The 22,285-nt window shown below is 51.3% G+C and overlaps 1 protein-coding gene across 1 annotated transcript; it reads left to right on the forward strand.

The window, feature by feature from the left end:
* Positions 1-7,316: 7,316 nt before the first annotated feature.
* Positions 7,317-21,684, forward strand: F2 (coagulation factor II, thrombin). Its single transcript, XM_043910912.1, has 14 exons — positions 7,317-7,480; positions 7,824-7,987; positions 8,585-8,609; positions 8,843-8,893; positions 10,304-10,409; positions 10,565-10,701; positions 11,949-12,263; positions 12,595-12,723; positions 12,808-12,934; positions 13,923-14,090; positions 14,611-14,784; positions 15,025-15,206; positions 21,216-21,286; positions 21,422-21,684. The coding sequence occupies exons 1-14, from the start codon at positions 7,402-7,404 to the stop codon at positions 21,557-21,559; spliced, it is 1,866 nt and encodes a 621-aa protein (XP_043766847.1). The 5' UTR covers positions 7,317-7,401; the 3' UTR covers positions 21,560-21,684.
* Positions 21,685-22,285: the final 601 nt, after the last annotated feature.

Consider the following 22,285-nt stretch of genomic DNA (forward strand, 5'->3'; position numbering starts at 1 on the left):
AGTCATGGAAACTGATGGAAGAGCATCTCAGCAAAGGGAGAAGAGGAGAGCACCAATGCCTGTTGAGAAGGTGGAAATTTGCAGAAGCTGCCAGTGAGCTGAGTGAGGGCAGCTGGAAGCCAGACTGGAGATTGCCCTGAGAAGGGGGAGGCAAGGGAGACAGGGGGGCTCACATTCTTGTTCCCTCCTCCTCCTGTCCTGCAAATTGGGTGTCGTGCCCCCATTTCACAGACAGAGAAACCGGTTCAGAGCAGGGTACCATCAGCCAAGACCACACAGTCAGAGCCAGGATTGCAACGTGGCATGTCCTCTGGCTCCCCATCACTCGATCACGGCACCACAAGCAGCCTTGTGTCTCCTGCTTGGCCACTGACTAATTCATCCACCCACCCAGCCTGAATAACTTCTTGGCAGAGCGTCATTCTGAGATTGTCCAAAGGAGAGGGAAGACAGCGAGAGACGGTGACGATCTGTGGAAAGAAAGCCCTCACCATCCAAAACCTGAAAAACAGCTTCTAATAATAGTTTTGAGTCAGCCAACTGCCTGACTCAGCCTGGTAGGTCTTATTCTTTTCCGTCTCCAGTTTCGGGCAGGTCATTCCAACTCAAGTGACCACTCAGCTGTGTCTAACCAGTGTTAGGTAACCTGGGATGTGACTATCACTTGAGATTGAAGTGTGCAGGGAAACGGGGGTACTTTGGGTTGCTGGGGAGGCCTGTCGATGCCCACAACCATCCTCAGGCCAAAAGCTGGGGTGTTTATCTCCCCCTTTGGTACATCCTCAAACAGATGGGGACCTTTCCTCTCCATTGAGATTGTCCCTGGTGATGCAGAGCTGTGTCAGATCATGTCACCAAATGCAGAGGCACCTGGATTAGGAGCCTGTCCTCAGCGCTAACAAGTGGGAATGGGTATCGAAGAGCATTGTCCAAATTCCTCCCATTTCAGATAAGACAACAGAGGCCAAGAGAGAAGTCCCCCATGGAGGCATGAGACCAGTGAAGAGCAGAACCAAGACAGAGTCCCGGGCCTTCTGAAGCCCACCTTGGTTCCTCTCCAATGGAAATAAAATACAGGGACAGTTCTTGGGAAAACTGATCACAGGAATATGGTTTGAGAAAATATCCCCTCCCCCATATCAAAATTGTTCCTGTTTCATTACAATGTTGGAAGTCCTTTATTCCCTACTTCTTTTCTCCATCCACCGATGAAGTCACTTTGAACTGTTTGGTGTATTTAGCACCAAATTCGAGTGCTGCTGCTTGCTGTGGAGCAAAGTTGCAATGAAAATGTTGCTGGACTCCTTTTTACAGATCTAACCACGCAATATGTATAGCTGCTGAGCCACACATCAGAAAGGGCGGGAGACAAAGGATCTTTTATCCTGACTTACAGCTTTGATACTGTGAGAAAAATCTTCACAATAGAATAAAATTTGATTCGTGGACGAGACAAGTGCAGGTGTGGATCACAGCTCCACCCCGAGCTAGCTGCATAAGCTCAGGCAAGTTACTTATCCATGCCTCTGTTTCCTCATCCATAAAATGGGACTAGCCGTCGTTCCTGCCTCATCAGTGCTACATATCTGGAACATGATGAGCACCTAATAAGTTGCCTCTGGTTATTAATAGTATTAGAGGGACTTCCCTGGTGGTCCAGTGGTGAAGACTCTGCACTCCCAATGCAGGGGTCTGGATTCCATCCCTAGTCAAGGAACTAGATCTGGCATGCTTCAACTAAGACTTGGTGTAACCAAATTAATTAAAAAAAAAAATTAGTCTTGGAACCAGCCCCCTTCACTTGGAGGACAAGGTTGAGGTCCATGTTGCCTGTAGGTAGTGCTTTTGGGCAGGTCAGCATCTCTCAGTACGGTTACATTCAGGCACACGTCCTGTGGATAGACGGTAGTCCCCACACACCCCCCAACATCGGTTTCACTTTCTGTGGTTTCAGTTACCTACAGTCAGCTCTCATCCAAAAGCATTAAATGGAAAATTCTGGAAATAATTTGCAAATTTTAAGCTGTGAACTCACTCTGAGTAGCACAATGAAGTCTCTCGCCCTGCCACCCAGGATGTGCGTCATCACTTCATCCAGTGTAGACGACCTTCCCTTTAGTGTAGGGAAAAGCAGTATGGACAGAGTTCAGTACTGTCCATGGTCTGGGGCATCCCCTGAGGGTCTTAGAACGGATCCCCCTCGGATAAGTTTGTAGCGCAGCTAGGCTCTACCCTGCCAAATGCCAAGACGGGGTTGTATGAGAAGAGCAATGGCCCAGGAGGCAGGAAGCAGGTCCTGGTCCTCGCTGGATCACTACCTGTCTGTAAGACCTTGACCACTAGCTTCCCAGCTCTCAGGCGCCCTTTCTTCAGTGACCTGGGAGAGGATCAGATCAGTGGGTCCCAATCTCAGCTTCATCATGAAGCCTTTTTTGGCTCACTTTTTCTCTTCTGTGGGTCTTATATTTTTTTAAAAAATCTTATTAAGAGAAAGTGATATATATTTTTAAATCAAAATAGAAAATGCTGATCAGCTTAAGGAAAAGAAGACAAGGCAACCACCTAAAAAGATATAATTTCAGCCAAAAGGGAGAAAATTCCTTTTTTATTTTTTGGCCACACCATGTAGCTTATGAAATCTTAGTTCCCCAATGAGGAATCGAATCAGGGTCCTCGGCAATAAAAGCTTGAGTCCTATCCACTGAACTGCCAGGGAATTCCTGGGGGAAAAATTATTAAAATTACTTTTAGAATTTTTTGAGTTGTTTTTTTTTTTTTTAATATGCAGAAAGATAGGCCATCATGTAGTCCATGCCCAGAGGCCTAAGTTTCAAAATATCTGGATTTAGTAATATCTGATCTCCTTTCAGGCTCTGAAATTCTGTAATTCTATGTCCTGGAACACAATTTGGCTGATTTCAATGATTATAGAGCTTCACTTTACAACATAATGTTGGCTTCAGCCATGATTTTCTTTGATGCCAGCATGCAACCCCTCATTATGGCCTTGTTCTCAGAGAAAAATTCAACCTGCTTGAAAGGTACAGGTATGTGTGGTGAAAGCAGGAATGACAGGCTTGACGATAGGTACCTCCTGGCCCCAGAGAATTCCAGGGAAAAGATCCCTGGAGGCTGGGCGGCTTGCGGTGGGCCCTGAGGCCTGAGCCTGTGCTTCGTCCGCTGGGGTCCTGCGCCCATGGAGGTGCTACCCTGACCCATAGAACTCTCGGATCCCCCCAGAGCCACATTCACAGAGGGGCGCTCTCCCCCAGTCCTCTCCACAAAATAGCGAGTGAGTGCATCTTGTGTTCACTCAGGAGAGCAGGGAGGCTGTCCAACTAGGACCCCCTTGATAACCCCGGCCTCCATTTCTTAAGGAATTAAGCCCACTTTCACCATGAATGTTTTCAAACACAAAACAGGTAAAAGAATAATGTAACAACCCCTACCACCCAGATTCAATGATCATTAACATTTTGCCCTGCTTGTTTCATCTGTTTATTATAAATCCCTAAGTATAATCTATAGCTTATAAGGATTTAAAAAAATAAAACCATATGTCAGCTAACACTTGGCAAACTAAAAATAATTATTCCATATCATTGCATATCTAACCTATGTTTGGACTTTATTTGTCCAAAAATAGTCTTTTTACAGTTGATGTGTTCAAAGGTCTGAGCCAGCCGTGGTCATCCTGCTCCCTTTCGCATTTGTTAGGTCTCAGGCTTCTGCTCTGAACAGTCTCTGCTGCCCACCCCTTTCATTTCCATGTCACGGATTTGTTAGAGGAACCAGGGGCGTTTGTCCTGTCGCATGTGCCTCCTTCCTCGGGGCTGGTGTCTTACTTACTCTTCTGTTGTCTGTCCTTCCTCTAAACTAGTAACTAAATGGACAGGTTTGATCCAGGCTCACTCTTTTAGGAAGAACCCTTCATTGGCATCATTGTGGATTCCTTGTTGCATCATATCCCATAATCCATGCTGTTGATTGAGTGCTTACTGTGTGACAGGCCTTGTGAGACTTTACAAACAGTATAATATGCTTGTGGGGGAGTAATTTAGTTTTGACTTCACACCAGTAAACTGAATCCAACTAGGCCTGGAAGGAGACAAGAGGTATTTGGAATTCAAAGAATTGCAGTGAGAACACAAACATAGCAGGATTTGAGAGCTGGGAGGTGGTCTCTGCAGGGACAAGAGGAACCATGGAGATAAGATAAAACACAAAATCAAATTTATCATAATGGGAATTCCCTGGTGATCCAGTGGTTAAGACTCTATGCTTCCAATGCAAGGGATGCAGGTTCAATCCCTGGTTGGGGAACTAAGATCTCACAAGCTGGGTGGCATGGCCAAGAAAATACTACCCCCCCAAAAAAAAAACAACAAAAACAGAATGGCCGAGAGTCTTCTTGCTGGTCTTGCCGTCCCTGGCTCCAAGTGCTCATGGCCTCCACAGTATCCATGCCGTCTCTCTCCTGACCGAAGAACCCAGTCTGGCCATCCAACTCATTGTTCTTAGCTGCGCTAACAACCAACCGAACCATTTGCGTTGGGTCCAGCATTTGCCAAGGACCAGATGTCTGGACATGTTCAAAATGAAGTTCTCATCAGAAAAGTTCTCCCCCCTAAATGGATGTGGCCGTGGGTACTATCATGGCTTGTAACTTCATCCTGATTTATAAGTCCAGGAACAAGCCTGGGAAAGCAGGAATCCTTATACCCAAACCTCATGTTTTCTCCTTGGGAACATCGTCTGAAAACAGCTCGAAGAAGACATGGCCAAGCCTTGCCCCTGCACGGCCGTGTCTGTGCACGAGCGTGCCATGGACTCAGCAAGGCTGCAAGTCCGAAGAAGAGCCTGTGGAGAGGCCAGTGTGACCTTAAGCTTTTCAACAACAGCCTTGCGCAGTGAATGTTGTTAAAGTTCTGGTTTTACAGGTGGTGAGACCCAGGACCAGCCTCCCAAGCCGGCACTCTCCTGCAGGCTGCGGGCCTTGGCTGTCAGGACGGGGGTTTCTGACCGTGAGGAAACAAGGCAGGCGCTCGGCCGGAAATCTCCAGAGAAGGGGGCTGTTGTGATGAGTTGTGTCCTTCTCCTGGCCAGCACCCCCTCCTCCCTCTCAGGATGACTCAGCACTGGCCCTGGCTGCTGCTCTGCAGGAGGAAGAGCCCTGCCTCTGAGCAGGCAGGATGAGGACTTAGTCCAGGGGTTAAGACTCTGCACTTCCACTGCAGGGTCCACAGGTTCCATCCCTGGTCTGGGAAGTTCCCCCCGCTTCAAAAAATATCCGGGAAGGATGAAACTACATCCCTCTTCAGCCCTACCCCCTTCCTTCCTTGTATGGAGTTTTTAAAGAAGTTAATGAGGTGAGATCTTTTCACCATTCCACTATAAGAAAAGAAAAAAAACAGAGTCGGCTCAACATCATTAGTCAACAGGGAATACAAATTAAAACCACAAAGAGACACCAACACACCCCTCAGCATGGTTGCTGTAAGTGGATAGATGAGCTGGTGTGATATGAGCTGCTGAAAGTCTTCAAACATTGCTGGTGGGAGTGTAAACCAGTACAACCACTCCGGATGACTATTTGTCAAAGTGTCTTAGTCAAGACAAATGCCTGCCTTGGGACCCACTCCTGGATCTTCTGTACACAACAGAAATCAGTGCTTATCTACACCAGAAGACCTGTCCACGAATATTCACAGCAGTACCATTCATTATAGCCCCATGTGGAGGCCTAATTCTGGCTCCTCTGTCCTTGGGATTCTCCAGGCAAGAATGCTGGAGTGGGTTGCCATTTCCTTCTCCAGCGGATTTTCCCAACCCAAGGATTGAACCCGTGTCTCTTATGTGCCCTGCATTGTCAGGTGGGTTCTTTACCACTAGCACCACCCAAGAAGCCCACCGACAGGTGAATGTATAAATGAAATTACAATATTCATGCAATGAAATACTACACAGCTTTAAAAGGAGCAGATTGCTGATACACACAGCAGGAATGAACCTCAGAAATGTGCCGAGCCAGAGAAGCCAGACAAACAGGTATATGCCGGTGGTTTCCATTTATATGAAGTGCAAAAGTAGGAACACTGATCTCTGGTAATAATGACGGTGGTTAGAGTAGTGATTATCTCAGGAAGGACTCGAAGGAGTCTGTTGGGGGCTGGAAACATCCTCTTCTTGAGCTGGTGGTAGTTACATGTGTGTGTGCATAATAACAGTTTGAGTGAAACACTGTGAGTTGTTTCAACATTGTTGTATACAAGCTGAACCTCAGGTTTTAAAATACATAGAAAAATAGGAATGAATATAACATAAATATATATACGGTGGTGGAACTGGGCCACCCAGGAGCTGAGCTGACTCCTAGGAGCCCTGGCCCCTAGCTCCCTGATGCCCCTCGTCCCCTGCTCTGCCCTGGGCCTCTCCATGTGATCTTCCCACACTGGACATGACCCCAGTCCAGACCCCAGACGTCCAGGCCGGGAGGATGGGGAGGCGAAAACCTGTGCTCCCTGCGTTCCTGCTCTTTGGCCCTCTGTCCTAATTAGACCCAGGACTAATATTTACCTTTCTACTGCAATCGGGAACTGGGGGAGGCCGGGCAAGGGGTCATGTGGGAGCAGCAGCCACTCGGGGCAGACAGGTGCAGGGAGAGCAAGGGCCCTGCCTTTGAGATCCGCGGGCGTGGGGGTCTGAGCTGCCCCTCCGGCCACCGGTCCTGGGCAACCTGGGAACGAAGACGGACTGGAGGCCTGGGAGGCCCAGGGCCCGGCTCCTCCTCCCGGCAACCGCTGCACACGAACACACCTCCCTGGCTCCTAGGCCGCAGGGAAGGGACGTGGGACCCTCCATCCACAGCCGGGTGGCTGGCCCTGCCCCGGGCTGTCCTGGGGTCACAGGGTGGCTCGCATCTGGCCGCATCCCCCTCCCCCACTTCCTTACGCATGCACGGTGGACTCCACAGACCTCCCCGCGGGCTTTGCTGCACACAGCCACTGCCTACTCAGCTCCCCCTCGAAGTTCAGAATCTCCTTCAGTCCCCACCGCCCAGAGGTGGAGACAGGCTAACAGAGGTCAAAGCGACCATCACCTTGCGTTAGGATGGGGAGGAGCCTGCAGGAAAGCCCTGTGACCCCACGGACCCCGGAGAGCGAGGGGCTGGACGGTGGCAGCTACTCTGGGCTCCACTCCGTGGCTTCCTCCCAGGCCCCCCGTGCCCGGTTCCCGGAGGACCTGGCCGTCCTCCCGGATGGCGGGGGTGGGCTATGCATCTGCTTGTCCCCACGGCCCTGACCCGCTGACCTCCGCCTCCCGGCTGATTTCTTCACATTGGTTCAACATTAACCCGGAGGGGTCAGGACCAGCCCGCAGAGTGCTGGGAGCGGACACACCATGGTGCACGTCCGAGGCCGGCGGCTGCCTGGCTGCCTGGCCCTGGCTGCCCTGCTCAGCCTCGTGCACGGCCAGCATGGTAAGAGGGGCGCTGGAAGCTGCAACAGGCCGGAGGACGGGGGTGCGGGCCCGCGGGCTGGGGTCTCCCCTGAGAGAAACAGGGCCGGCCCCCAGGTCCCCGCCGTGTCCAGCTCAGGGAAGGAGCCGGGCGCTCCGGGCCAGACGGACACTGACTGCGGCTCTCAGGCAATATGGACGGCAGGCTGACCCGTGAAAGGAGGGGGCTAATGGGCTGCCTTTAGCCGCCTTCCGGGTCCTGCCGCCGTCCCGGAGGCCCGTCCTCTGTTTCAGAAGCCAGCAGGCCGGCCGGGCTTGCTTCCTGCCCCCACGGTGCCTGCCGTCCCACCCTCCTCCCCCTGCAGTGTTCCTGGGCCATCGGCAAGCATCCTCGCTGCTCCAGAGGGCCCGCCGCGCCAACAGGGGCTTCCTGGAGGAGTTGAGGAAGGGCGACCTGGAGCGTGAGTGCCTGGAGGAGCCCTGCAGCCGCGAGGAGGCCTTTGAGGCCCTGGAGTCTCTCAGCGCCACGGTGAGGCCCCAGTGAGGCAGGGCCCGGCTCCCCCCAAGGGGTCCCCGCCGCAGGAGCACAACGGAGGGGGCCGAACACGGCAGCTCTTTGTTGATCACATCATGTGGGCCCCGCTTCACTGGGCCGCTGGGATGGACAGCTCAGTCTCTGGGGGAGGGCCCAGCGCCTTGGCTCTGTCAAGGCCCCAGGGTCCGGCGAGGCTCCAGGGCTTCGAGGGAAGGGGGCTCCTCAGTCTTTAGACGTCTGTCTACCTTGGGATCTCTGCAGCTGCTGGCGCTGGCCACATGTCTCAGCTTTAGCTCTGCTGCGACATCTGTGCCCTCCTTGGGCGCTGGGGCCTCAGAGTCCCAGGAGCCCCGTGCAGCCTTCCCTTCCCCGGGGCTCCGCCTGGGCCCCTCCTCGCCAGTCTACCCCACCCACAGAAATCCCTTCCAGTCTTGGCTGACCCGGCAGGGCAGAGGGGTAGAGGCAGCTCGCCTCACGTCCCCAGGGTGTGAGCAGAGTATGGGAAAGGGGGACGTGTAGGGAGAAGACTAAGTTGACTATAAAAAGCAAAAGGGATCCTGCCACAACCTCATACTCAGCCTTGTTTTTCAGGATGTGTTCTGGGCCAAGTACACAGGTGAACATTTGGAAGACTTTGCTCTGGGAGGGGAGTCCTGGGGACCCCAGCTGGAGAGTGCTCCACCCCAGAGAATCTTCTGGTCCATCCAATCGCCCGCCCCTCCACCCCTGCCTCGTTCGTTTGTTCGTTCCTTCCATCCGTCTGCCCATTCCTCTGGTTCTGAATGCTGTCCCACCCTTACTTGTCCCGTCCCTACCTCAATCTCAGTGGTGTCTCTGCGTCTTTTCTAGCTTGTGAGTCGGCGAGAAATCCTCGAGAAAAGCTCAATGAATGTCTGGAAGGTGAGGAACTGACATGGGGGCGGGGAGACCCCCGTGCAGGACATGAGGGGTCAGCCTGAGACAAGCGCAGAGTAGCGGTGGGGGGTGGTGGCCTCTGGCAGCTGACATGGCCTTTCTGTTCCTGAGGTCAAGGATGCATCTTTGCCCCTGGATGTGTGCCTGGCAATCATCCGTAGGATGATTCATTGTGGAGGAGGAAATGAATGAACGTGTCATGAATTAATGTTAAGACCTCATTCTCAGCCAACCCCCGGCCCATGCCAGTCTTCCCTGTGCCCCCAGGGCAGAGCTTCGATAAGGTCACATTCATTCCCCAACACCGTCCCCATTGTCCCCAGAATAAAGCACAGGCTTCTTAGCCTGGTGAATTTGGTGGGTTCTGACCTTAACCTTCCCTTCTAGCCTTCTCTCCTATCGCACCAACCCTGAAGCCAGAGCCCCTGCTGCCTGAAAGCATTTCTCTAAACAAGCCAAGATATGTCCAATCCTGGCCCCTGTTAACACGATTATCCCCCCCCCACCCCCCCCGAGAGCCCTCACTGCTGAACCACCCCACCCTGCCCCGTCCTTCAAGAACCAGTGCAAATAACACCACCTTGCCGAGCCTTCCGGGCACATCATCCCTCCTCCACTGCATTCCGAATACACCTTTAGTATGACAGTAGGCCCCTCAACGTGGCTTTAATCGCGAGCCATGCTTTCATGGGTTAAGTAATTTATTCGGTAGACCTCTCACTAAACCTCTGCAATGTGTCAAGCTCTATGGTCAAGTGCTGGGAATTTTAAGAGAATGAGGGAGCTCATAGTTTCATAGGAAAGCAAAAATACAAAACATCAAATTAATGGATGGAAAAGTTCTGTTCCAGGTGCCCAGAGAATTCCAGGAGAGGGAGCGTTTCCTTAGCTGGCAGAATCAAGGACCACTCCCCAGGAGTAGTTTTACTTGTATGTGTGGGATGCACCGATGAATAAATAGGAAAGCATTCCAAGGCCAAGGCCCGAGCATGTGCAAAGGCCCTTAGGCTTGAGGACTAAGATAACAGGCAGACCAGGGCCGGATCCTAAGGACCTCGTTCACGTCTTCGTTCTGCTGTGGGGAGCCACTGGACACATGCTCCGTGGGGGCAGGGGCCTACCGTGACTGACGGCCGTATTCATTGCTGTGTCCTTAGTACTGGGCACAGCGCCCGTCACATGGGTGTCACACAGGGGGCGCTCCGTGAACGTTTGGCGCCTGCTGCTCAATGGACTGTAGCCCTGCTGGGCACAAAGGAAGTGCTGAGTACAGGCAGGCTGAGGGTCGCGGAGCAGAAGTAGGCTGGAGGGGATGGGCCAACAGGCCTTTACGAGGAGAGAAGGGCGGGTGGCCGAGTCCTCGGCGTCAGGCACCCGGGCTGGGGGTCTCCGCAGGAAACTGCGCCGAAGGCGTGGGGATGAACTACCGCGGGAACGTGAGCGTCACCCGCTCAGGCATCGAGTGTCAGCTGTGGAGGAGTCGCTACCCACATAAGCCGGAGTGAGTGACGGGCGGGCCTGTCTGCTGAGACGCTGGGCGCGAGGAGACGCTGGGCGTGGGGACGCTGGGCGTGGGGACGCTGGGCGAGGAGACGCTGGGCGTGGGTGGGTGGGGGGCGGTTGGGGGAGGCTTCCTGCTGAGCCACTCTGTTCCAGAATCAACTCTACCACCCACCCGGGGGCCGACCTGCGGGAGAATTTTTGCCGCAACCCGGATGGCAGCCTTCCTGGGCCCTGGTGCTACACCACATCCCCTACTCTGCGGAGGGAAGAGTGCAGCATCCCCGTGTGCGGTGAGCGGGGGCGGCCACGGCCCATGGGTCTGCGCAGGCTGGCAGCGCAGGGCGGGGATCGAGATGCCAGTGCCCTCTGACCGGGGTTAGTTACTGACACTTCCCGGTTAGTGACGTCAGGAGGCCAGAGCGAGTCCACTTCCAAGCCTCCTCCTCTCCCTCCACAGCTTTTGCTTCCTTACAATCCAGGACGTGGCTCATTCTAAATATGCTTTCCTTCCTGCTCAGGGCCTTCTCTCCAGGAAGCCCTTCCTAACCATCTCAGTCCACATACCCTGTTTATGAGCACCAACAGCAAGCCTCGTACAGTCCAGCCTTGCCCTGCATGAGTCTCATGATTAATTCCCATCATGTGACAGCTAGCTATAGTCACAATAGTCCCGCAAAGTCCACAAAATGACCAACAAACCACAAAAGCTCGGGGGCAGACACCAGTAAGCATTTATTTTTTATGTGTCTGGGGGTAGGCTGGGGTGGCTCTGCTCCTTGCAGCCGCACTTGATCATGTGTCTGTGGGGTCCAGATGTAGGCTGGGCTCGGTCGCTTCAAACAATAGGTCCCGCTGAGCTCGGCTCCATGGGTGAGTGGATCCAGGTCTGCTCTTTCACAGGTGAGGGAGGCAGAAAGGCTGCAGCTTCTTCCATGGGATGGCAGAAATACCAAACAGTAAACAGAAGCACACGGAACTGGCAGAGTCAGTTCTGCCCACATGCCTTTGGCCAGACCAAGTCAAGTGATCAAGGCCAAGGTCGAGAGGTGGAGGCTACACTTTGTTTTTAAAATAACAGGACAAAAAAATAAAATAACAGGACAGAGGATGTGGAGATTCAGGCAGGGGTAATGAATTTGTGCCAGTAACTCAATCTACCAAACACTGGTTGCTCTCTTTTGCCATCCTCGGTGGATCCAGCTATCTGTCCTACTGGGCCTTTGTGAAAACACAGAATCCCTTAGACTCCCGGCAGGCACTAGCAATGGAGTACAGATAGCGTAGGAGGTGAAACCTGGGTACTATCCCTGGCTAGTCACGCCCCAGACACTTGCGCCAGATCTTTTGTTTAAATCTCAACAACCCTGCAAAAAAAAACCTCATTAGTGATCCCTTTCACAGGCAAGCGGACTGCGGCTCAGAGAGGTTAAGTGACTTGACATCATATAGGTCAAAGGTCACGGGGCAGAGCTTCCCATCCTGTCTGGCTCCACTGTGGTCCGACGCTCTCTGCCCTCCGTGTCTCCTCGCCCACCAGGCCAGGACCGAGTAACAGCGGAACTGATCCCGCGGTCGGGAGGCTCCACCCCTAGGCAGTCGCCCGGACCGGAAACGTGCATCCCCGACCGCGGCCGGCAGTACCGGGGGCGCCTGGCGGTGACCACACACGGGTCCCGCTGCCTTGCCTGGAGCAGCGAGCAGGCCAAGGCCCTGAGCAAGGACCAGGACTTCAACCCGGCCGTGCCCCTGGTGGAGAACTTCTGCCGCAACCCAGACGGGGATGAGGAGGGCGCCTGGTGCTACGTGGCCGGCCAGCCTGGCGGCTTTGAGTACTGTGACCTGAACTACTGCGGTGAGAGGGCAGGGCCGGGGGCCTGAGAGAGGGCAGGGCCTGGCGGTCTGAGCAGGAACAGTGCCTTCCCTGGTCGCGGGCTCCCCACGTGTGCAGAGGGCCTTCCTGACCAGCCCCACCTGAGCCGGGCAGGGGCGAGCCTGGCCGCTGCGCACAGCTGAGGCCAGTGAGGCCGGCCAGCTGCGGTGCGCTAGTAACCCAGGTGCGCCTGCACGCTTAACCTCCACGCCACACGGACGCCGCGGCCGCCCCGGGGTGGGGCTCGGGGAGGCCCAGGCGGCGGGTGAGGCATGGCCCGGCCCAGCCGCAGCAGGTGTCTGGGTCCCTGCAGGGGAGCCGGTGGATGCGGACCTGGGAGATGGGCTGGGTGAGGACACGGACGCAGCCATCGAAGGACGCACGTCCGAGGACCATTTCCAGCCCTTCTTCAACGAGAAGACCTTCGGCGCCGGGGAGGCCGGTAAGGCGCGGGGGTCACGGCGTGCGGGCGGGCAGGCAGGGGCGCGGCGGCCCTCCGCTTCTCACGGTCCCGCTTGCCCCTTAGACTGTGGCCTGCGACCCCTGTTCGAGAAGAAAAAGCTGCAGGACCAAACAGAGACGGAGCTTTTCGAGTCCTACATCGAGGGGCGCATCGTGGAGGGTCAGGACGCGGAGGTTGGCCTCGCGCCCTGGTGCGTGCTCCTCGCCTCCCCCGCCCCCCACCCCGCGCCCCGGAGCCTTCTCTGCGCTCACAGACTTAGGCTCCACTGGTAACCTAGCCCAGCACCAGCATCGCATCGAATCCTCATTGCCACCTATTTAGATTTGAGTTTGTTACTTCTCCAAATCAGATGGTGAAGCTGAGGCTCAGAGCGCTTAAGGGACTCCTCTAAGTGATGCTCTTAGTGAATGGGTTACATAGCGGGACTCAATTCCAGTTCTTCTGACCCCAGAGCTCTGCTAAGCTGTGCCAACTCTGGCCTGGAAGAAGCTCGATGAGGGGAAGGAGAGATGCAAAAAGCAGGTGGCTGCCCCTTGGTGTCACATGCATGCTCTGTCCCCAGGGGTAGCCAGGTCAAGCTGGGGTCTGGGCCCAGCCCTTAGCTCTGTCCTTAGTTCTTAAACTTAGGACTTTCTGCTTGTTCTTGTTGTTAATTCACTTAGTTGTGTCTGACTCTGCAACCCCATGGCCTGCAGCACGCCAGGCCTCCCTGTCCTTCACTCTGTCCCAGGTTTGCTCAAACTCATGGCCATTGAGTCGGTGATGCCACCCAACCATCTCAGCCTCTGTCGTCCCCTTCTCCTCCTGCCCTCAGTCTTTCCCAGCATCAGGGTCTTTTCCAATGAGTCAGCTCTTCGCATCAGGTGGCTAAAGGACTGCAGTGTCGGCATTAGTTCTTCCAATGAATATTCAGAATTGATCTCCTTTAGATTGACTGGTTTGATTTCCTTGCTGTCCAGGAGACTCGCAAGAGTCTTCTCCAACACCACAGTTCAAAAGCATCCATTTTTCGGTGCTCTGCCTTCTTTATGGTCCAACTCTCACATCTGCACATGACTACTGGAAAAACCATAGCTTTGACTAGATAGACCTTTCTGCTTGCAGGGCTGGTGAATGGGGCAGCCCCCACCCCCGACCCAACCCTGCCACCTCCTAATGCTTCCCACTTCTTCCCTCAGGCAGGTGATGATTTTTCGGAAGAGCCCCCAGGAGCTGCTGTGTGGAGCCAGCCTCATCAGTGACCGCTGGGTCCTCACGGCTGCCCACTGTCTTCTGTATCCGCCTTGGGACAAGAACTTCACTAAGGACGACCTTCTGGTGCGCATCGGCAAGCACTCCCGCACCAGGTACAGAAGGGGGGCCCTGGGTGTCTGGCGGGGGTCTGAGTCCTCCAGAGGGACTGTGAGGGCTCCAGTGGCCCTGAGACCCGGGGATATGTCTGTACGTCTCTCACGGTAGAAAACCCAGCAGTCTCTGCTGTAAAGTCTGTTTGGCCATGTCCTGACTAAAGCTTGGACCTGGGGACAGAGAAACTAAGCCTTCGCAGAGAACAGACTCCTGGCCTGCCCTTGGCGCCCTTCCAGGCATCAGGACGTGGCCCAGGTGTGACCCCTGAGTAGAGGCTGTTTGGGTCAGGGCCCGCAGCCCGTGTCCTCCTGCTACCTGCCTGGGCTGCTTGATCCTGAAGACTTGGGGCAGCTTCAGGCCGGGAAGAAGCTGCTGGGGGTGCTGCCAGGGCAGGAGCCGGCCCTCTGGTTACCCTGACTTCCAGCCCCTGGGGGCAGGCAGTTTGCCTCCTTGAGGAACCTGCCGACTTCCCTGGGTAGCCTGCAGCTTCTCTTTCTTCTCTGCTTGGGGTCTGCACAGGTATGAGCGGAAGGTTGAAAAGATCTCCATGCTGGACAAGATCTACATCCACCCCAGGTACAACTGGAAGGAGAATCTGGACCGGGACATCGCCCTGCTGAAGCTCAAGAGGCCCATCGAATTCTCCGACTACATCCACCCCGTGTGCCTGCCTGACAAGCAGACAGCAGCCAAGTGGGGCAGCCAGGAGGGCAGCCGGGGGTGGCGGAGGGGGCGGCTCATGGCTGATGGGGCCTGGGCTGGGTTCTGGGCCCAACGCTGACATCCTGTCGCCTTGCTGAATCTCCTTCCCGTTTCCAGGCCTTGGGCCTTCCTGCACGGGGGTCTTAGACTTGGGTCTCTAAGGGGTGATGCTGGGGCTGGGAGGCTCCTGGGCGGGTCTGTTCTCACTGGGTCCTTCTCCCTTCCCCAAAGGCTGCTCCAGGCTGGGTTCAAAGGGCGGGTGACGGGCTGGGGCAACCGGAGGGAGACGTGGACCACCAGCGTTACCGAGGTGCAGCCCAGCGTCCTACAGGTGGTCAACCTGCCTCTCGTGGAGCGGCCGGTGTGCAAGGCCTCCACCCGGATCCGCATCACCGACAACATGTTCTGTGCCGGCAAGTCCCCTGGGCATGGCCGGGCTGGGTTGGGAGGATGAGAGGAGTTAACAGCGCAGGCCTGTGTTCAAGTCCTGGCTTCGCTTTATTTGTTTACATATTATACATTTTATTTAAACATAGTTGATATACAATGTTAGTGTCAGGTGTACAACATAGTGATTCAGTGTGTTGATAGCTTATACTCCATTTAAAGTCATTACAAAATAACGGCTGTGTTTCCCTCTGCTGTTCAGTGGATCTTGGTTATTTACTTTGTATGTGGTGGTTTGTCTGTCTTAACCCCCGAGCCCCGTCTTGCCCCTCTGCACTTCCCGTTCCCCACTGGTAACTCCTACTTTCTTCTGTCTGTGAGTCTGTTTCTCTTTTATATTCATCTGTTTTATTTTTGGCATTCCACAGATAAGTGATAACACAGTATTTGTCTTTCTCAGTCTGACTTATTTCACTAAGCATACTGCCCTCTAGGTCCATCCGTGTTATTGGAAATGGCAGAATTTCATTCTTTTTTAAGGCTGAGTAATATTGTGTGTGCTACATCGTCTTTGTCTGTTCATTTGTTGATGGATGCTTAGGTTTTTGCCTTGAATTATTGCCCTTCCCAGATATTGTGTTTTCTTTTTTTCCCACAAATTGAAGGTTTGTGTTAAGCAAGTCTATGGGAGCCATTTTACCAACATTTGCTCACTTCACGTTTCTGTGTCACATTTTAGGAATTCTTACAATGTGTCAAAATTTTTCCATCATTGTTATATTTGTTAATGGTGATCTGTGATCAGATGTTACTGTTGTAATTGTTTTGGGGCATCATGAGCTGCACCCATATAAGACAGCAAACTGTGTTCTGACTGCCCCTCTTTCCTCGGGCCTCTATTCTCTGAGACACAAGACTATGGCAATTAGGCCAGTTAAGAACGCTACCACAGCCTCTAAATGTTCAAGTGAAAGGAAGAGCTGCACCTGTCTTATTCTAAATCAAAAGCTAGAAATGATTAAGCTTAAGGAGCAAGGCATGTTGAGAGTCAAAGCCTAGGCCTCTTGGGTCAAACAGTTAGCCAAGCTGTAACTTCAAAGGAAGACTTCTAAAGGGAAAGTGCAATTCTAGAGACTTCCCTCGCGGTTCAGTGGTTAAGAGTCCATGCTTCCACTGCAGGGGGCACAGGTTCAATCCCTGGTCGGAGGACTAAGATGCTGCAGGCCATGCAGTGTGACCCCTCACCCCCCAAAAGAAGTGCTATTATAGTGAGCCATAAATAGTAAGAAAGTAAAACAGCCTGATTGCTGATACGAAGAAAATTTCAGTGGTCTGGATAGAATTAGCCGCAACATTCCCTTAAGCCAAAACTTAGAAGCTCACAGAGATTGATTCATGAGATTTAGGGAAAGAAGCTGTTTTCATAACATCCAAGTGCAACGTGAAGCAGTAAGTTTTTCAGAGGACTCAGCTAAGATAATTTATGAAAATGACTATACTAAACCACTGATTTCCAATGCAGACAAAACCACCTTATATTGGAAGAAGATGCCCTCTAGGACTTTTATAGTTAGGAGAAATCAATGCCTGGCTTCAAAGCTTTAAAGGATAGACTGGCTCTCTTGTTAGGGGCTGATACAGCTGGTGACTTAAAGTTGAAGCCAATATTCTTTTACCCTTAAGAAAATCCTAGGACCCTTAAAGAGTTAGTTGCTCCATCATGTCCAACTTTTTGCGACCCCATGGACTGTAGCCAGCCAGGCTCCTCTGTCCATGGAATTCTCCAGGCAGGAATACTAGAATGGGTAGCAATTTCCTTCTTCAGAGGATCTTCTGTCTCGGGGATCGAACCCAGGTCTCCTGCATTGCAGGGAGATTCTTTACCACTTGAGCCACCAGCCCTTCAGAATTATGTTAAATCTACTCTTCCTGTGTTCCCTAATTGGAACAGCAAAGCCTGATGATAGCACATCTGTTTACAATATAGATTACTGAATGTTTTAAGTCCATTGTTGAGACCTGATGCTCAGAAAAAAAAAAGATTCCTTTCAAAATATTCCTTCTCATTGACGATGCTCCTGGTTACCCAAGAGTTCTGATGAAGACATACCACAAGATTAATGTTTTCATGCCTACTAACACATTATCCAACCTGCAGCCCATGGATCAAGAAGTAGTTTTGGCTTTCAAGTCTTATGATTTTAAGAAATACATTTTATAAGGCTATAGCTGCCATAGATGGTAATTCCTCTGATGGATCTGGGCAAAGTAAATTGAAAAGCTTATGGAAAGGACTCACCATTCTAGATGCCATTAAGAACATTTGTGATTCATGGAAAGAGGTCAAAATGTCGACATGAACAGGAGTTTGGAAGTTGTTCCAACCCTCATGGATGACTTTGAGGGGTTCACAACATCAGTGTAGGAAGTATTAATAGGTTGATGTAAACGTAGTTGCATTGTGTTTTTTGTGGTTTTGGATCATGAGTTAACTCATAGCTAGGCTCAAACACATCTTTATTAATCGAAATTGGAACCATTACTATCAACATGTTTTTGTCACTGAGAAATAAGTTTGCTTATTCCTGTAGCATACAAATCCATGCTTCGGGATTCAGTGAACTCTTAGAGAGCATCTTCTGCCTCCTGCTGGTTGTGGAAGTGTTATTCCCTGCAAAAAGTTGTTGAGATGCTTGAAGACATGGTAGTTGGTTGGCGAGAGGTTAGGTGAATATGACGGATGAGGCAAAACTTGAGCCCAATCCGTTCAACTTTTGAAGCGTTGGCTGTACAGTGTGTGGTTGAGTGTTGTCACGAAGAAGAGTTGGGCCCTGTCTGTTGAGCGATGCCAGCTGCAGGTGTTGCAGTTTTGGTGCATCTCATCGATGTGCTGAGCATACTTCTCAGATGTAATGGTTTCTCTGGGATTCAGAAAGCTGTAGAGATCAGACGGGCAGGAGATCAACAAACAGTGACCATGACCTTTTTTGGTGCAAGTTGGCTTTGGGAAGTGCTTTGGAGCCTCTTCTTGGTTCAGTGACTGAGCTGGTCGTCGCTGGTTGTCATATAAAATCCACTCATCGAGCACATCACAATCCAATCGGGAAATGGTTAATTGTTTTTGTATGGAATAAGAGAAGACGATGTTTTTGATTTGTGGTCAGCTCATGAGACACCCACTTATCAAGCTTTTTCACCTTTCCAATTTGCTTCAAATGCCAAACAACTGTTGAATGGTCAGTGTTGAGTTCTTCAGCATCTTCCCGTGTAGCTGTAAGACGACCAGCTTTGATGATCCTCTCAGTTATTCTTTGTTAACTTGCAATGGCTGGCCACTACGGTCCTCATCTTCAAGACTCTCGTCTCCTCTGCAAAACTTCTTGAACCACCACTGCACTGTACGTCCGTTGGCAGTTCCTGATCCAAATGTGTTGATATTGTGAGTTGTTTCAAACAGTTTCATGTGATCAGGAAGGTTTGCATTTCTGTTCTGGTCATTATCTTTGGTCTTAGCCTTTTTGAAAGGCCTTTAGTTCCTTCTAGTCTTTTATTTGTTGTGTGGATGGGGAAACAATGGAAACGGTGACAGACTTTATTTTGTTGGGCTCCAAAATCACTGCAGATGGTGACTGCAGCCATGAAACTAAAAGACACTTGCTCCTTGGATGAAAAGCTATGACCAACCTAGACAGCATATTAAAAAGCAGAGACATTACTTTGCTTGACAAAGGTCCGTCTAGTCAAGGCTATGGTTTTTCCAGTGGTCATGTATGGATGTGAGAGTTGGACCATGAAGAAAGCTGAGCGACGAAGAACTGATGCTTTTGAACTGTGGTGTTGGAGAAGACTCTTGAGAGTCCCTTGGACTGCAAGGAGATCCACCCAGTCCATCCTAAAGGAAATGAGTCCTGAATATTCATTGGAAGGACTGATGCTGAAGCTGAAACTCCAATACTTTGGGCACCTGATGTGAAGAACTGACTCACTGGAAAAGACCCTGATGCTGGGAAAGATTGAAGGTGGGAGGAGAAGGGGACGACAGAGGATGAGATGGTTGGATGGCATCATCGACTCAATGGACATGAGTTTGAGCAAGCTCTGGGAGTTGGTGATGGACAGGGAGGCCTGGCGTGTTGCAGTCCATGGGGTCGCAAAGAGTCGGACACGACTGAGCGACTGAACTGAAATTGACACTGAATTGTTGTGTAGTCAATAGGAGGGAGTTACAAGCAGTGAGTGTACTTTCTTTTTTCCTCTCATACTTTTATTGTATTTTTCCTACTTGTTGGAAGTTAATCAGCCCTTTTGCTGAGGCATCCATCTCCTGGTTGGATGAAGCTTGTACACGAGTAGATTTTTCAAGAGGGTTATGAGTAAAGAATTTCCTGAGTTCTAACCTGTAACTAACTGGTTTTCTGTAGCCTTGATACCTCAAGTTCAGCAGCATTGGATATAAAATCCATGGTTTAAGTTTTCCTCCCTTGAATTTGTTGTTACTTACTTTGTATGTTGTTTTCAAAGTCTGATGCCAAGTGTAATTCTTTTGCTCTTGTCAAGGGAGTTGGTTTTTTTGCTTGGAGGCCTTGAAGGTTTTTTCTTCATCTTTGAAGTCTCAGTTTTTAAGGATAGGTCTCAGAGTTAAGTGGTTTTTTTTTTTTTTCCCCAGAGTGTTTTAAATCAGCTTTGCCAGGTTCCCAGTGGGTCCTTTCAATATGCACATCTGATCTTTTATTTCTATGAAGTTTTCTTGGACTGTATCATACATATTAATTCTGTCCCATTGCTTCCTTTCTTCCCTTAGTCTGAGTTCCATTTCAACCACTTTCTGCTTTTAACTACTTATCATTGTTTTGTCCATTTAATTTTTGAATTTCTGATTCATTGTTTTTCAGATACCAAAATTTTGCTTGAGGATATCTTTTCTTGTTTTTGGCCGGCTTGCAGGCCCTCAGTTCCCTGACCAGGGATTGAACCAGGGTCACGGTAGTGAAAGCCTGGAATCCTAACCACTAGGCTGTTAGGGAATTCCCCACCTGATATTTACTTCAGTCACAGTTTTCTTCCGATTCATGGTTATGTTTGGGGAATTTCTGTTAGCTGAGCTATTTTTGTTCATATATGTTGTTGTCCTGTTGTATCTTTGTACAGGTCTACTTAGTTTTCATCTATTCATTTTGCAGATTTGGGGTTATTTACAAGATTCCTAACTCATATGCATCTATTTCTTTGATCTAGTAGATATTTTTCCCTCATCTCCACATAAGTTTTGATATTAAATGTACAGTTAGATACATTAGTAAATGTACATTAATTAATGTATCTAACTAACAGCTCAGATGGTAAAGAACCTGCAAATCTGCCTGCAAAGCAGGAGACCTGGGTTCAATCCCTGGGTTGGGGAGATCCCCTGGAGAAGGGAATGGCAACCCACTCCAGTATTCTTGCCTGGAGAATCCCATGGACAGAGGAGTCTGGTGGGCATCAGTCCGTGCGTTCGCAAAGAGTTGGACACAACGGAGTGACCAACACTTTCACCTTTAGATACATTAAAGCGGTTTGAAGTCTGGGTGTTCTCTGGGTTACACTTAGGTTGAAGGTGTAGTTCTTGTGTAGCTTTTGTTGTTCTTTGAGTTCCTCTGCGTTGTTTGTGGAGGATACTTGGGGATGTCTGGATAAAGGCAACTGCCATTATTCTCAGCTACCTATCAGTCTGACGTGTTTTGTAAGTCACTCGGCCTGTTGGGTGGAGCCTGGATTGTAGGTAGCGAAAGGAGAGGGAGAGAAAGCAGCGGTTCAGGGGAGAGTGGTATGTGATGGGCCCGGGTGCAGAAGTGGTGAGGAGTGGCGGGACTGGGGCTGTACATTGAAGACAGAGCTGACAAAATCTGCCTGGGTTTGGCTGTGTGGGGTGAGGCCATGCGCAGAGTCGGGAGGGCTGGAAGCAGCCGGTGGGCACTCACCCGCAGGATCTCTGGAGGGGAGAGTGGCTGGAGCGTGAGCTGGCCCCTCCCTGAGCACTGCGGTTCTCTCTCAAGGTTACAAGCCTGGTGAAGGCAAACGAGGGGATGCCTGTGAGGGCGACAGTGGGGGACCCTTCGTCATGAAGGTAAGCGCCTCAGAAGGCCCGGAGCTGGTGGGTAGATCCTTCTGGGCGGACGGGGAGGGACCTGAGTTTTCAGGAACAATCGCTTGACCCTACCTTGGACTTGACTCTATTGGAAACCCCATGTTTCTTCCTCAGAGCCCCTATAACAACCGCTGGTATCAAATGGGCATCGTCTCATGGGGTGAAGGCTGTGACAGGGATGGAAAATACGGCTTCTACACACACGTCTTCCGCCTGAAGAAGTGGATACAGAAGGTCATTGATCGGTTCTGAAGTTAGGGAGCCACCCACATTCCAGGCTCCTCACTGCAAAATCACAGAGGCCAATCCAGTGAAAGAATTATTTTTGTGTTTGTTCCTAAAACTATCTTTCTCAATAAAAGTGACTCTATCAAGGAGCCTCGGGACTCCCAGTGCTGTTCATGGGGCAGCTCAGGAAGAGCCAGTCCCACCACTGGACAAGCGGCACACGAAAGATCCGCCACCCCGAGAACAGGGCCAGGTGAGGGGGAGATGGCAGCCTGAACTTAGGAGCATTTCAGACGTTCCAGGCTTGCGGCCTTCATGGATTATGTCATGTAATCCTCACACAAGGTAGTAAACTGAGACTTGCAGAAGTACCTTGTCCAAGGTCACATGGCTACGAAGGGTCAAAGTCTGACTTGAAATACAGGAGATACTGAAGCCTGTGCTGGACTGTGAAGAGCTTGTCCTGGGACAAGCCTCCAGAGAAGAGGCTGGAGGAGGGCAGGCTAGTGAGGGGTGAGTAGTTACATCCATCTAATGTCATTAAGGGACTTCCCAGGTGGTGCTAGAGGTAAAGAATCCACCTGCCAATAAATGCAGGAGAGCCAAGAGGCAGGGGAGGGGGAGTTCGATCCCTGGGTTGGGAAGATCCCCTGGAGTACGCTTCTCCAGTATTCTTGCCTGGGAAATTCAACTGGCTACTCTGTGGGGCTGCAAAGAGTCGGATGTGACTGAGCACAGATTATTAAAATA

Source organism: Cervus elaphus, chromosome 1 (genome assembly GCF_910594005.1).
Source record: "Cervus elaphus chromosome 1, mCerEla1.1, whole genome shotgun sequence".
NCBI lineage: Eukaryota > Metazoa > Chordata > Mammalia > Artiodactyla > Cervidae > Cervus > Cervus elaphus.

Bases quoted from the DNA above. Each gene is read 5' to 3' on its own strand.
- F2 (XM_043910912.1), top strand. From the start codon at position 7,402: ATGGTGCACGTCCGAGGCCGGCGGCTGCCTGGCTGCCTGGCCCTGGCT. The intron at 12,935-13,922 runs GTGCGTGCTCCT...TTCTTCCCTCAG, and splicing joins GAGGTTGGCCTCGCGCCCTG to GCAGGTGATGATTTTTCGGA. The intron at 14,785-15,024 runs GTGGGGCAGCCA...CCTTCCCCAAAG, and splicing joins GACAAGCAGACAGCAGCCAA to GCTGCTCCAGGCTGGGTTCA.